This window comes from Chrysochloris asiatica, unplaced genomic scaffold (assembly GCF_000296735.1).
Source record: "Chrysochloris asiatica unplaced genomic scaffold, ChrAsi1.0 scaffold00178, whole genome shotgun sequence".
Taxonomy (NCBI): Eukaryota; Metazoa; Chordata; class Mammalia; order Afrosoricida; family Chrysochloridae; genus Chrysochloris; species Chrysochloris asiatica.
Window position 1 is genome coordinate 2861753 of NW_006408696.1, and position 14710 is coordinate 2876462.

A 14710-nucleotide genomic window follows, 5' to 3' on the forward strand; every position below is an offset into this window, starting at 1 on the left:
TCCAATTTCAAACTTTAATGAGCATCAGAATCAGTTGGAGGACAGACCCCCCACCCCATCCAATTTCAGACTGAGTAGCTCCGGGGTAGGGTTCAGGAATTTGCAGTGTTTTTCTAACCAGTGTCTAGGTGAAGCTGGTGCTCTGATAAGGACTGGAGTAAAGTTTCCAGAGCAGTTCAGGAGGAAAGCCCTGAGGACCACCAAGGATTCCCCAGAAACACAATCACAGTTACCTGGCAACTCGCAGAATCAGAAACAGCTCCATACTGTGCCAAGCCGGGTGACGAGACGAGCTAAGATTCACATCACAATCCAAACTACAGTTACCACACAGCACTGACCCAAGTTTCGCTCTCTTTTTTAAAAACTCGATTTTCTGCCTCACAATGAAGCATTCCACATATAATTCCTTTCCTTTTTTCCCTATGTTGTTGTTAAGTGCCATTGCGTTGGTTCCCACTCATAGTGACCCTATGTAGGGCTTCTGGGATGCAGCTGGTGAATTTGAACTACCAACCTTGTAGTTCGCAGTCCAGTGCTGATCCTACAGTGTCACACCAGGGTCTCCTACAGAGAGCCTTTTATGAAGCCTTACACATGGCAAAGACAATCATGTAGATGAAGAAAAACGTCCTCCTGAGGCAGAAATGGAGTCCACAGACTCACTCAGAACTCACTCTCAGCCACGGGGCTAGTTACAGATTCTAACAGAGTGGGGCAAGGACCCTAGTGGGCTATGTGCAAAACCGCACACTGTAACAGCTCACAGGACTGCTTCTAGGCCTTCCACCCACCTAGTCACGTATGTATTTCTTAAAAGCAAATAAATATCAAGGAAGCATTCTGTGGAAAGATTTAAAAACTTAGAAATGAAACATTGGATCTGGCAGCAAAATATCCACACAGAAGTCATGACGTCATGTATGTTCCCTAATGCCAACATCTGATACCAAAGAGGCCACCTATGGAGAGGACAGAGTCCTGAGCCTCAATCAGGAACTGCCCGACTCCACAGGAATGGTTAGAAATGAAGGGAGCATCTCTCCCTAACACAGTTAAGAACTGACTTCCTCCAGGAAAACATTACATAAATATATACCATCACCTGAACATCCAAAGGGGCGGATGGATGCTAAACCTGCAAACCCAGGTGACATTATGGAATCAGGTGATCACTTACCTCTTTGACTGAGAATTCCTTCAGGCCTAAATATTTCTGGAGTCTCAAAGGCAAAAATGCAGTCACTTTCATGAACTGTTTCCAGGTCGTCTGTGTCACAAAAGGAACGGTGGAAGCCATCATAGTACATTTCTGTTAACACAATCTAAAAGCAGGGAAATTGAAATGGGTAACTGGAAAGTCAGTCAGAACTGAGCTTCCAATTCTACTATGAACTTCTCCACACTGCAGAGCTATGCACTGTGAGAGGGCTTTGAAACATCTCACACAACCCGCATTATTTGTCTTTAACGAGAAAATTATGGAAGGAAAGACTGCCTGATTTCAGATTCCCTCCATTGGCTTAGATGAGACACCAGGGATTGCAAAGCCTAGCCCACTTGTTTCACAGACAATGAAACTAGAGAAGATGTCTAACTTACCAATGTCTACACAACTTCAGTCTCAGAAGAGCACTGAGCCCCATCAAATGCCCAGAGACTTGCTCCCAATCACTGAATTTTCTTCAAGTTAAAAACAAATGTCAAATAATCGTGGATTTTTGTATTGGAAAAAAAAACTTTTATCGACACAAACATCCAACAATCAATAGGAAATGGAGTTAAATATATTAGTCATACTAGAATTTGAAAACTAATTAACCCTTTGTGACCTGTGCAACATAAATCACCAACCTACATTTTCAGTGTGACACTGTGGGTTAATGATCCTACATCACCACACCAGGAAAGAGCAAAAGATTTTGCTAGATATAGTTGCACTCGATGAAAAGATCTTCTATTCAAATTAAAAGCAAGTCAGAAAAATATGCATAAAATGATTCCATTTTTATAAAATAAAGCATGTGCACAGAAAAACCAAAGAATAGACAAGAGTACTAACAGTTAATAAGCTTTAATACTAAGAATCTTACTATAAGATACTTTCACTTTCCAAGCTACATTTCTGAAATAATGACTGAGTAAATATTTTAAGAGGAAACAAAAACAAAAAAAAAAAGGAAGACTAGAAAAGATGAGGTAGAAACAATGGCGAGATCAGAGATGTCACTACATGCTCGAGGCTACTAGTTCATGAAACAAGCACCGAGGTCCAATCTCAGCCTACCACCAACCAGCCCCATGGCCTTGAGCAAGTCACATGCCTTCTCTGGACCTCCTTCATATCGAGGGGCTAGACTGACCCTACTAGAACTCACGCTCCATGGGACTGTGATGTAGAAAGAAGCTAATGGCATATTCCAGACACAGTCCAGGAAAAATATTCCGGGCCTATTTTTTCATTTTAATGACACTAAGCCCCACATGGTTTTTCTGCTGGTAGACATGAAAGTGTAATTCAATTTCTCCAGCAGGCTAAGGTCAAACGCAAAGCTGTAATTATTTCACCACCATAAGCCATATGCCAAAGAACAGAACAGAACGGGGAGTATGAAAGAGGCACCCAGATTCGCCCTGGACACACAGCTTAGTCTCCCTCATTCTCCTGTCCTTCCCTCATCCTGAAGGTAAAGAAACAGGAATCAATGAGCTCTTTAGAGTAAGGAAGAATGTGAGCATTTTTTCAATGTGCCAGTACTTGCCCTGTGAAAATAGGGGATATTTGCTGTATTACGGAAACACCGCTGGTTATATTTGCTTTACTGTGGTAACTTCCCAAATGAGGCCACATGAGGCTAAAGTACAAAACATCTTTCTTATTCAAGCGACTTCAGAGTAGCTTCCAGAAGTTATCTAGGGAAAAGCTATACAGTCACTGAATCATCTTTCCCAGGTAGATCTTAAAATGGAAATGTTTTTCCAAATAAAGTCTTAACAGTGAATTGAATTATAACTGCATGCAAAAATAAATCAAGCCACAAACAGGTCAAAAGCATTTTTTTGGTTGGTATAAGAATGTTGTTGCTGTTAAGCACCATCTAGTTGGTTCTGACTCCGACTGACCCGTACAGGGTTTCCGAGGAGCAGCTGGTGGGTTTGAACTGTCGACCTTGTGGTTTGCAGTCCAGTGCTGATCTTCAGCACCACAGATTAGAATAGCTATTTATAAAAGGGAGTCCCTGGAAGGTACATACAGTTAAGTACTAAACTCCTAGCCAAATGACTAACAGGTTTGAATCCACACAAAGCTGCCTCCAAAGACAAACCTGGTGATGAGCTCCCACAAGGTCTTGAAACTTCTATTGTTGTTTGTTACATGCCGTTGAGTCAATTCCAACTCCAGTGACCCTGTATGGGTTTCTAAGAAGCAGCTGGTGGGTTTGAACTGGCGACCTAGTGGTTAGCAGTCTAGTGCTGATCCTACTGCACCACACCAGGAGTACTGAAACTCCTATTGAGCAGTTCTAGTCTGCATACGTGGTTGCTAAGAGGTGTTGCTAAGAGGTGGAATGAACACAATGCAATTAACAACTTAAGATTTAAAGAGCCTGGTGGCACTTTAGGTTAAGCATGAGGCAACTAACTGTAAGGTCGGCAGTTCAAACCCACCAGTCACTCCCCCATGCTGTCTGCTCCCATAATTCATGATTTATAGGGTCAGCATGAGTCAGAATCAACTGGACAGCAGTGGGCTTTGGCTTGATATGTAAGAATTACCAACAAGTAAACAAATATTTCCCTTTCTCTTAGCTAAATAAGATCAAGTGCTCTAGTTCAGTTTAATCAAACCCAAAACACAGTGACTACCCACCATGTAAAGAACATTGCACAAAGACTCCATCCTTATCACCGTCGTGGGGAGAGGGCTTGCTAAGTCAACAGTCTGCTTTCTAGACTTCATTAATCTTCAAATATCATATGCTCTATGGCCCAAATAACCATCCACAAGAATGATCAAAACAGTTCTATGTACGGGTAGTCCCTGACTTACAATACAGTCCAGTTTCCAGAGAGCAAACTGTCGTTTTGGGGTACACTTTATCATTAGTAATCTGTACTACATACCAATACACTCACACATCGGCATATTCAATGCTATGATTTACTAGTCAAAACAGTGCCTCACAGCAGGCAAGAATAACAACTGAAAAACATTTTCAACCGAGAGATAGATTTGACTTATGTTAGAACCAACAGACTCATCAGAATAGAACAGACTATCTGTCATTTTAAAATGCTACAAGAAGATCTCGATGTAATGGCATAGCTTTCTCTTTTTAAAAAAAAAAAAAATGTTGTTGTCCTTAAGTGCTGTCAAGTTGGTTCCAACAGAGTTATGCAAAAAAGAACTAAACATTGCCCAGTTCTGCAACATCCTCATTCTTACACTTGAGTCCACTGCTGCTGCTACAATGTCAATCCATCTTGTGTGTTGGGCAGGGGGGCGGGGGCTTCCTTTTTTTCACTGGACCTCCACTTTACCAAGCATGATATCCTTCTTTAGGGACTCATCACTCCTGATAATATGTCAGAGTATGAGAGACAAAGTCTCACTATCCTGGCTTCTCAGGAATTTTCTGGTTATATTTCTTCCAACACAAACTTGTTTGTTCTTCTGGAAGTCCATGGTACTTATAATCTTCTTTTCCAATAACACAACTCAAATGCATCAATTCTTCTATGCTCTTCCTTATTCACTGCCAACTTTCACATGCAAATGAGGCTACTGAAATGACCAACAAGTGGGTCAAGTGCATCTCAGTCCTCAAACTGATATCTTTGCTCTTCAACACCTTAAAAGGGTTTGTGCAGCAGATATTTCTAATGCAATACCTTGTGTGATTTCTTGATTGCTGCTTCTATGAGTGTTGATAGAGGATCCAAGCAAAATGAAGTCTTTGACAACTTCATTCTTTCCTTCATTTATTATAATGTATTTATTGGTCCATTTGTGAGGATTTCTATTTTCTTTACATTGAGGTACAATAAACACTGAAGGCTGTGATCTTTGATGTTCATTGGTAAATATTTCAAGTCCTTTTCACTTTCAGCAAGCAAGGTTACATCATCAGCATATAGTATTGTAGGTTGTTAATGACTCTATCTCAAATCCTTATGCTATGTTATCCTTCATATAATCCATCTTCTCAGATTATATGCTCAGCATACAGACTGAATACATATGATGAAAGAAGAAAACCCTGGCACACACCTTTCCTAATTTTAAACCATTCAGTGTCCCCTTGTTCTGTTAGAATGACAGCCTCTTGGTCTATGCACAGGTTCTTCATGAATACAAGAAAGTGTTCTGGATTATCCAGTCTCCACAATGTTGTCCATAGCTTGTCATGTTCCACATAGTTGAAAGCCTTTGCATAGTCAATAAAGCTTTAAGCCAAGATCACCTGACATCAGCACTGACATTCCTTACTCCACGTCCTCATCTGAATCTGCTTGAACCTCTGACAGTTCCATGTCAATGTATTATCACAGCTGTTTTAATATTATCTTTAGCAAAATTTTACTTGCATGTGCTATTGACCGATGATTTCCGCATTCTGTTGGGTCACCTCTCTTAGAAATGGGCACAAATATAGACCACTTCTAAATACTTGACCAGGCTCAGATGAAGGAGTGATTTCAGTGCAGCCTCAGCTTTCCATCTATAGTCCATCAAATTCCGAAGCCTTGTTATCTGCCAATGCCTTCAGTGCGCCTTAGACTTCTTCCTTCAGTACCACTGATTCTAAGATCATATGCTATGTTTTGAGATGATTGAACTTTGACCATTTCTTTCTGGTATAGTGAACTTTGTATCCTTCCATCTCTCTTGGATGCTCTCTATATCATTCAATATTTTGCCCATAAAATCCTTCAATATTGCAAGCCTTTGTCTTCTCAAGCTGCTCTTTGAAATTTTCTATTCAGATCTTTTACCCCCTCATTTTTTCTTAGCAGCTCTATGTTGCAGTTGCAGAGCAAGTTTCACAGTCACTTCTAACATCCATTTTGGTCTTTTCCTTCTTTCTTATTTTCTTAATGACCTTTTGCTTTCTTCCTGTATGGCATTCTTAATGCCATTCCACAACTCTTCTCGTCTTCAGTTATTAGTGTCTAATGCATCAAATCTGTTCTTCAGATGATCTCTAAATTTAGGTGGGATGTGTTCAAGGTCATATTTTGGCTTTCTTGAACCTGTTTAAATTTTCTTCAACTTCAGCCTGAACTTGCATTTGAGCAATTGATGGTCTGTTCCACAATCTGCCCTTGTTTAGTTTGATAATATGGAACTTTTCCACTGTTCTTTCCACAGATTTAGTCAATTTGATTACTGTGTATTCTACCTGTGGTGGTCCATTGGTATAGTCATCTTTTATGTAATTTTAAAAAGGTATTTGCAATGAGTAAGTCATTGGTCTTGCAAAATTCTAGCATAATTTCTATCATTAAAACCATTATTTTACAATTACTGATCCTTCCTCTGTTTTCAACCTTTGCATTCCAATCACCAGTACTTATCAATACCTCTTGAAGGCATGTAAGATTCTGGCAGAATTCTTCAATTTCATCTTCAGTGGCTTTAGTGGTTGGTGCCCACATTTGAATAACAATAGTATCACCAGGCCTTCCTTATAAGCATGTGGATATAAATCTATCACAGAAAGCTTATAATTCAAAATAGGTCTTGAAATGTTTTTGATGACAAATGTGACATTATTCAATTTGTCATTCCCAGCATAGTAAACAATATGATTGTCAGATTCAAAATGGCAAATACCAGTACATTTTAGCTTACTAATACCTAAGGGTCCTAGTGTGGCTACATAGGATAAGCACTGGACTAAAAGTTAATCTGAACTACAAGGTTAGTGGTTCAAACTCACCAGCTCCCCTCAGGAACCCTATACAGAGTCAGAACTGACTCAACGGCACTTAACAACAACTACAATATCTAGAGAAGGAGCTCTGGTAGCGTAGTGATTACGAATCAGGCTGTGAACCTTAAGGTCAGCAGTTCGAAACTACCAGCCGCTCCGTGGGAGAAAGATGAGGCTTTCTGCTCCCGTAAAGATTTACAGCCTCGGAAACCCTGTACAGGGTCGGTCGCTATGGGTCGGCACCGACTCGACGGCACTTAACAACAACAAAAATACCTGGATACCAGTTTTTATCTGTTTCATTTTGACCACTTCCAATTTTCCTGTAGTCATAATTCGTTCATTCCATGTTCTGATCACGAATGAATGATTATAGCTGTTTCTCCTCATTTTTTGTTTTACCCCATCAGCAAATGAAGGTTCCAAAAGCTTTACTCCTTTCACATCATCAAGATCAACTCTACTTTGAGGAGGCAGCTCTCCCCTAGTCGTATTTTGAGTCATTTCCAAACTGGAAGGGCTCATCTTCCACTTTATCTGACATTATTCTGGTATTATTCATAATGTTTCAATATTTACTATTCTGATGCTATCTGACAGTGTTCATTTACTATTCACAAGGTTTCCAGTGGCTAAATATTCAGAAGTAGCCCGTCTCTCCTTCTTCCTAGTCTGTCTTAGTTCTGAAGCTCAGCATGGGTGATCCCGCTCGTATTTAAAATCCTGGTGTCACAGCTTCCAGCATCACGGCAACAAGCAAGCTGCCAAAGTGTGACAAACTGACAGATGAGTTGTAGGGGAAATACACACACACATATACACAAACTAAATGAAGCATAAGTATTTATGTTTGTTTTTCTCTTATGAGAAAAACAACTGATTTTCTCAACTGATTTTAAAGTTCTATCAAACCATATTGGGCAGAGAATTATTTTTTTTTTAATTCCCAGAGAACAGCAAGTAATACTTCTGTGATTCAGGTGTAACCAGTCTTAGCAGGCTTAGTAGTACCTGATCAGTGGGAATCTTTGTTTCCATAGATACTGCTTCCCGAAGTCTGGCAACGGTCCCAGACAGAGGCACAGCCACGCCGATCCTCATGCAGTGTGAGCATTTCCCTTGGTACACGACAGTGACACAGAGAGGCCTAGACAGATCAAAGTCACATCTTCCCATTAGTCACCCAGTTCAATTAAAACATAAAAGAGGCACAAGCAGCCTGACTGAAAAACAACCCCAAACTGAAGCTAACCCACCCCTTTATTTGGAGGCCAAACAGACCCTACTGAACACTTAAGAAATCTTTGGGGAAAAAGTCTTCACAGAACTAAAATATAGCATATCAATACTGGGTTCTGGGTTCTGTATTTTGTTTAAATCATTGTAACACTAGGACATTTTGAGAACCGTTCAAAACAAAGCAATTAAAGAGCAATGAAAAGAGGAGGAGGAAATGGGCTGGTGACTCTTAAGGGGCACGGAGTTTCTGCTCAGTGATGGAGATGTTTGGACAAGAGGAGCGGTGATGGTGCCATCACATGGTGGCTGTGACTAATGCCACTAAATTTATACAAAATGGAAGAGACAGCAAGTGTTTTCTTTATATACATTTCACCATAATAACAAAAAATCGTTATGTGCAATGGAAGGCTTCTAGGTTCTCTAGCGCCTTCCCTGATCCCATCCCGCCCATGGCTGTTAACCAGCTGAACCAGACTACAGCACTGTTTTGCTTGCCTCATGCACCTGCTCACTCTGCAAACTCAAGCATTTATTGCCACAAAGTATATATAATGCCAACATTCAATTTTTGGAGTCTTGGTGTGGCGCTGTAGGATAAGCGTTACACTGCTAACCTAAAGGTCCAAAGTTCAAATCCAACAGTCACTCCTTGGAAACCCTACACAGGATCACTATGTGCTGGAACCAACTTACTGGCACATATAACAACATACTCAATTTATCAATTCCTTTCCTTGTCTAATTCAGTATGAAGGCCTAACAGAAAATTGCCCAGGAAAAGGAATACTATAGAAGTGGATTTATTGTCTATTTTACTACATGTTCTTACCTCGTGTGTGGTAGAGGAATTGGCAAAGAAATGCAGAGGAAAGGGTCAAAGGTGTTGCTCTGTTTCTGACAATGAGGACAAGTCAAAGACGATCTTCAAAAACAGAAATTTAAGGCACTTAGATTAAAATCATGTAGAACTGTGTCAAACAGACGAATTAAGAGGGGAAAGTGGTTTGCTCATACCTGTACTGGGCTTGAAAAAGTTCTTGTACAAAAGTGCTGCAGACAGGGAAGGATGGTCCCTCGGGCATTATATCAGTCTCTGAAGGTGGCTGTAAAAAGGAAGCACAATTTCACAGCTAAAAAGTGCCCATTCTTGATTGAAGATAAACCTGAAAAGCCATCAATGTCCTGTACTCCTTCCACAAGACCTGCATCAGTCAGCATGCTTTGTTTAGTGAGACATCCCTGGCAAGACGTGGGCCACGCAGACCCATCCGCACAAGGGTCCTCCCTCAGACGGACTTTATCCCGGTGCCTTGACTCCTAGTCAGGCGGCCGGATGGTTCTCCTTCCTCAGGCTGCTCCACTCTCCCTCCAACTCTCCAAGTCTCCCCTCCAACCACATCAAGAACCCTGATTCCTCCCAGGCCTTAACTCTCTAGCACCTCTACTGTTCTGTGTGGTGCCTAGTAGGCAAATTGATACAGTGGGTTCAACAATGGATTCAAACATGGCAACAATTCTGAGGATGGCGCAGAGCTGGGCAATCTGTTACTTTAAGTCAGAACCAACTAGATGGCACCTAACGAAAATAACCACTACAAAATTCTACTTCAAATTTTACTTAATCTTTTCATGCCCCCCACTAACAATCATTTACTAAGCATCTGCTACCACATGCAGGGAACACTGTGCCACACATTAAGGGTAACAAGATAAGAAAGACACAGCGTCTGGCCTTGAGCACGTCTCAAGTGGGTGGGAGGATCAGCCATAACACAGCATGATATAAACTGTATCACTGTGTGCAAAGTGTTCTGGCACGAAAAAAAAAAAAAAAAAAAAAAAACAGAATCAAAGAAATTTCACAACTTACCCAAACTAGAAATTTAAATACAGAGCAGATTTATCAAAGACTTTAACAAGCTGTGTGAGGGAAACAACTCTTTGGTCATAATTATGTCTATTACCAGAATCATTTTATGCACCACATTAAAGTTACATGCATAAAACTTGAGAATGAGTACTCACATTTCTCAGGTAAGAATTTTTTGGTAGTTCAGTTGCTATGCACAAATCTAATCCTAATAAAAGAGACATCACAACATTTACCTTTTGACTGCATATGTATTCAATCTGTATGACCACATCTTCCTGGAACAGGGAGTACATCTCTGACATAACTTGTTTTCTGAGATGGAATGACTTAATTTTACTCTAAAGCTAAGTCATGCATGCATGCACAACTTTCCTTTCTTATTAAACTGTAAGCTCCTTGGGGACAGAATCTCTGTATCTTACACTACCAGCAGTTGTTGTTGTTGTTGTTGTTAGTTGCTATCAAGTTGATTCTGACTCATGGAAACCCCATGTGTGCAGAGCAGAGCTGCTCCACAGCGTTTTCACAGCCACGATCTTCAGAAAGCAAGTCACCAGGCCTCTTTTCCAAGGCACTTCCAAGTGGGTTCAGACCACCAACGTTTCAGCCAGTAGAGTACATAAGTGTCTATGTCACAAAGTACAATAGTAAAAAGGCAAAATATCCATTGGTGATGGTGGTGGTGTTCCGTGGCGTCAATTCTGACTCATAGCGACCCTGTACAGGGTTTCTGAGGCTGTAAATCTTTACAGAAAGATTTACAGAAAGCCTCATCTTTCTCCCACAGGACAGCTGTTAGCTTTGAACTGCTGACCTTGAGGTTAGCAGCCCAATTCGGAACCATAGTAAAAAGGCAAAATATCCATTAAGTAGTCATTATATTTTATACTCTCCCAAAGCTTAGTCAATTTCATCATATTAAATATAAACAACAACAATTCCTTGGTCTGGGAGGAGAACCTATATGCTCCTGACTCTGGTCACTGACCAGCCATCAAACACATGCTCATAACTCCCTGACTGGCCACCTAAATGTGAGCCCTCACCTTCAGAGGAGGCTGGCCACTCTGCTTCACAGAATGATTGAGGTCTTCATGAACTCGGTCCAAAAGCCACAGCAGAAACTCCTGGGCATCATGCTGGGAATTGCCTCGATACTGCAGTGCATTCTTTGACACAATACTCTGCACAAATAAACAAATCAAGATGGACAATTTTCATTTCCTACCTTTAGAGATCAGCTATTTACTCACAATCCCAAAAGAGGAATGTAAGATCTCAAGGGTGCTAGCAAGCAATGCAAAAGCAGATACTCAGTCTGAAACACCCACCTCCAAAAGTCAACACAAAATTGACCTATGCCCCAGCAACTGCACTCCTCGGTATATTATATTCAAGAGATTTGGATGCAGAGGACTCGAGCAGAAATATGTGCACCCACCAATGTTCATGGCAGCTCTAGTCACAACAACTACAAGATGGTACAAGCAGTTCCAGTGTTCCTGAGCACACGAATCGATCAAATGTGGTATATTCATACAATGGATTATTTAACAATTAGGAGAACAGACATTCTGGTATATGCCACCGTATGTATGGATCCTGAAAACATGCTGAGTAATATAAGTCACATACAAAGCAACAAACAGTATGTGATCCCACTGTTATGAGATAGCTAAAGCAGGAAAAGCTACTGAAAACAAAGTTTAGTGGTGACCAGGGACTGGAGGGAGGAAGAAATGGGGGTTACTGCTGACAGGGTACTGAGCTTCTGTTTGGGGTGATGTAGAACTTCAAGAAACGCATAGTAGTAAAGGCAACAACGTGGCAAACATAACTAATGTCAATGAATTGTATACTTAAAATGTTATATAGTTACCACAGTTATTTTTTAAACCCACCCACCACAAGAACATGTACCAAAAATCTTAAAATGCACATACTTAGCAATCCTACTTTTGTTGTTAAATGCTGCTGAGTCAGTTCCGACTCATAGCGACCCTGTATAGGGTTCAAGAGGAACCTGGTGACACTGAATTGCTGATCCTGCAGTTCAAACTGACCTTGCAGTCCAGTTCATTAACCCACAATGCCACACCAAGACTCCACCCTCCTTTGAGGAGTTTATTTAAAGGAAACATCAGAAGATTGTGCCAAAACTTTTAAGACAATATTCATCAGAATTATAATGATTTAAAAACTGGTTAAATAAATCATAGTACAACTACATAAGATAAACAGCTCCCTTAAGTTCGGAGGAAAGTTTATGAATCAGCAGTGTACAGTCTGTATTCATACAGAAAAACTGCCTATGGACACACACACACACACACATACAAATACAAAGCTACAAAATGACATACAGTAAGAGAGCAACACTGTTCTCTCTCTCGATGATGGAATTAGAAATGATTTTTTTTCTTTTTCTTTTCTAATACTATAAACTTCCTATAATGAATATATATTACTTACATAATAAAGTTGTCAAAATAGCCTTGCTTCCAACTTTACAATAAGGTTTATAGTGACTTTGAAAACCCATCCCCAAAAGCATGTACCAAAAAGCTTAACATACACATACTCAGCAACCCTACTTTTAATGAGTATACTTAAAGGAAATATCAGAAGAGCATGCCAAAATTTTTAAGACAATATTCATGAGGAAAATAACAATTAACAAATTGATAGCAACTTGAAAATCATAAAAAATGAAAATTGGTTAAATAATCTTTATTTAAGATAAAGTATAGCTACAAAAATCATCATTCATTCAATAAGGATTTAACAATGCACTGGACAGCAAGGTCAGTTTGAACCACAAGGACAATGGTTCAAATTCACCAGCTGCTCCTTGGAAACCCTATACAGGGCTGCTATGAGTCGGAGCCAAATCAAAGGCCCCTAACACCAGCAGCAATGTACTAAAGCATTCTAAGGGAGACAAAAAAATAATGCTTAAATACAACCATGATGGAGAGAATAGTGGATGACTGGAGCCAGTTTTAAAGAGTTTGAATTAGGGTCAGAGATTTCCATATGAGCTCATATTTAGTTTATTATAGGTAAACATACACAGATAAGAGAAAAGGTTAGAGGTCCATACGTACATGGGTTAATGTACATTCCTATTTCCTAGCTCTGGCTGCTAAGAAGGCACAGAAGCAGTGACACCCCCAATAACAGTGGCCTATCTAGACCCACGTCTTGCTTTCCAACACTATTCTTCAATAAAACGGAATAAGGCTCTTTGGAGAAAAAGTTAATTCAAGGACTGGGGCATAGAATATACAGGATTAATAAAGAGCATCTTGTAGGGCCAAATATTTGGGGCGGGGGGGCCCACAGGCGGAACATGTTAATGGGACACAAGAACCAGCCTGAAAGAGTTCACAATGGGCAAAGAAAGAGCAATTTGAGCAACAAGATAAACAATGCAGTACTGGATTATAACAGCTCAAAACTGAAATTAGTATGAGGAGGTCACATTTATACAAATCAAAGACTGGTTGATTGGTTGGTTGGTTGGTTGGCTGGTTAGACAGATGGATGGGCAGATGGATACACAGACAGATAAATATAGTCTAATAGGTTGAGAGATGGACAAACAACCCAGCATGCACTCAGGCACACAGGAAAGTAGGTGAGCAAAAACGAGTGGGGGAGAAGAGACAAAGCTCCCTTACTGAAAAGTTGCATGTAATTGGTTGATACACCCCGCTCCAGGAGTGGAGCTCATCCCACACACACCCCACACATACACACACACACACTTCCCCACTGTTACCAGCTCAGTGACTTGCTTCCTAAGATTCGAGAAAGTGAGTAGAAAGAAATTTTATAGTGGAGAAACCTGTTCCTACTATCTCAGCCAGCATGACTACAGTGAAACATTACCAGTGATAAGCATCCAAGAAGCTGAATGAACCCCAAACAGGATCACACACAAAAATCACCAAGAACTATCATAATCAAACTTTCCAAATTCTGAGAGCATCTAAGGAAAAACAAAAACGTTTTCCTACAAAGGAGAGCCAATAAGACTAAACCCTAAATTCTCAGAAGAAACCATGTAGGCAAGAAGGTAATGGTATGACATACACAAAACTCTGTAAGAAAAAAATTACCAACCAAGAATTACATACCCAGCAAATGTGTCCCTTAAATATGACCATGAAATTAGGACATTCCCTGATAAACAGAAATTAAGGGGATTTGTAATGATTAGACCAGCTTTATAAAAATTTCTAAAGGGTGTTTTTTGGACTGAGTATCAACAACAGCAGACTATGAACTGATATTACCATACATGGCAACACCACCCAAAACTCAATCCAGGTATGTTATTAGATACAGTCATGTGGATACCGATTCATAGTGACCCTATGCACAACAGAACGGAACTCTGCCCTGTCCTGTGCCGATCTCACAATCATTGCTACGCTTGCTGTTCTCACTGTGCAAATCTGTTTCATTGGGGTATTGCTCTGAACCTCCACTTTACCAAGCATGATGTGCTTCTCCAACGATTGGTATCTCCTGATAATATATCTGAATTTTTCAATTGAGAAACATAGTCTGGTGAGCCTGACTTCAAGAAGCATTCTGGCTGTACTTCTCCCAAAACAGATTTGCTTGTTCTTCTGGTTGTTGTTGTTGT

General features: G+C 40.3%; 1 protein-coding gene across 1 annotated transcript in view; it reads right to left on the reverse strand.

The window, feature by feature from the left end:
- The window catches only part of USP31 (ubiquitin specific peptidase 31), a 99504-nt gene that overhangs the window by 43696 nt on the left and 41098 nt on the right, over nucleotides 1-14710 (reverse strand). The window contains exons 3-7 of the mRNA XM_006871994.1: nucleotides 11100-11237; nucleotides 9195-9283; nucleotides 9010-9102; nucleotides 7950-8085; nucleotides 1181-1325 (exon numbers count right to left, since the gene is read on the reverse strand). Of these exons, the coding sequence (XP_006872056.1) occupies nucleotides 1181-1325; nucleotides 7950-8085; nucleotides 9010-9102; nucleotides 9195-9283; nucleotides 11100-11237 (601 nt within the window). The remainder of the gene's footprint in view (nucleotides 1-1180; nucleotides 1326-7949; nucleotides 8086-9009; nucleotides 9103-9194; nucleotides 9284-11099; nucleotides 11238-14710) is intronic.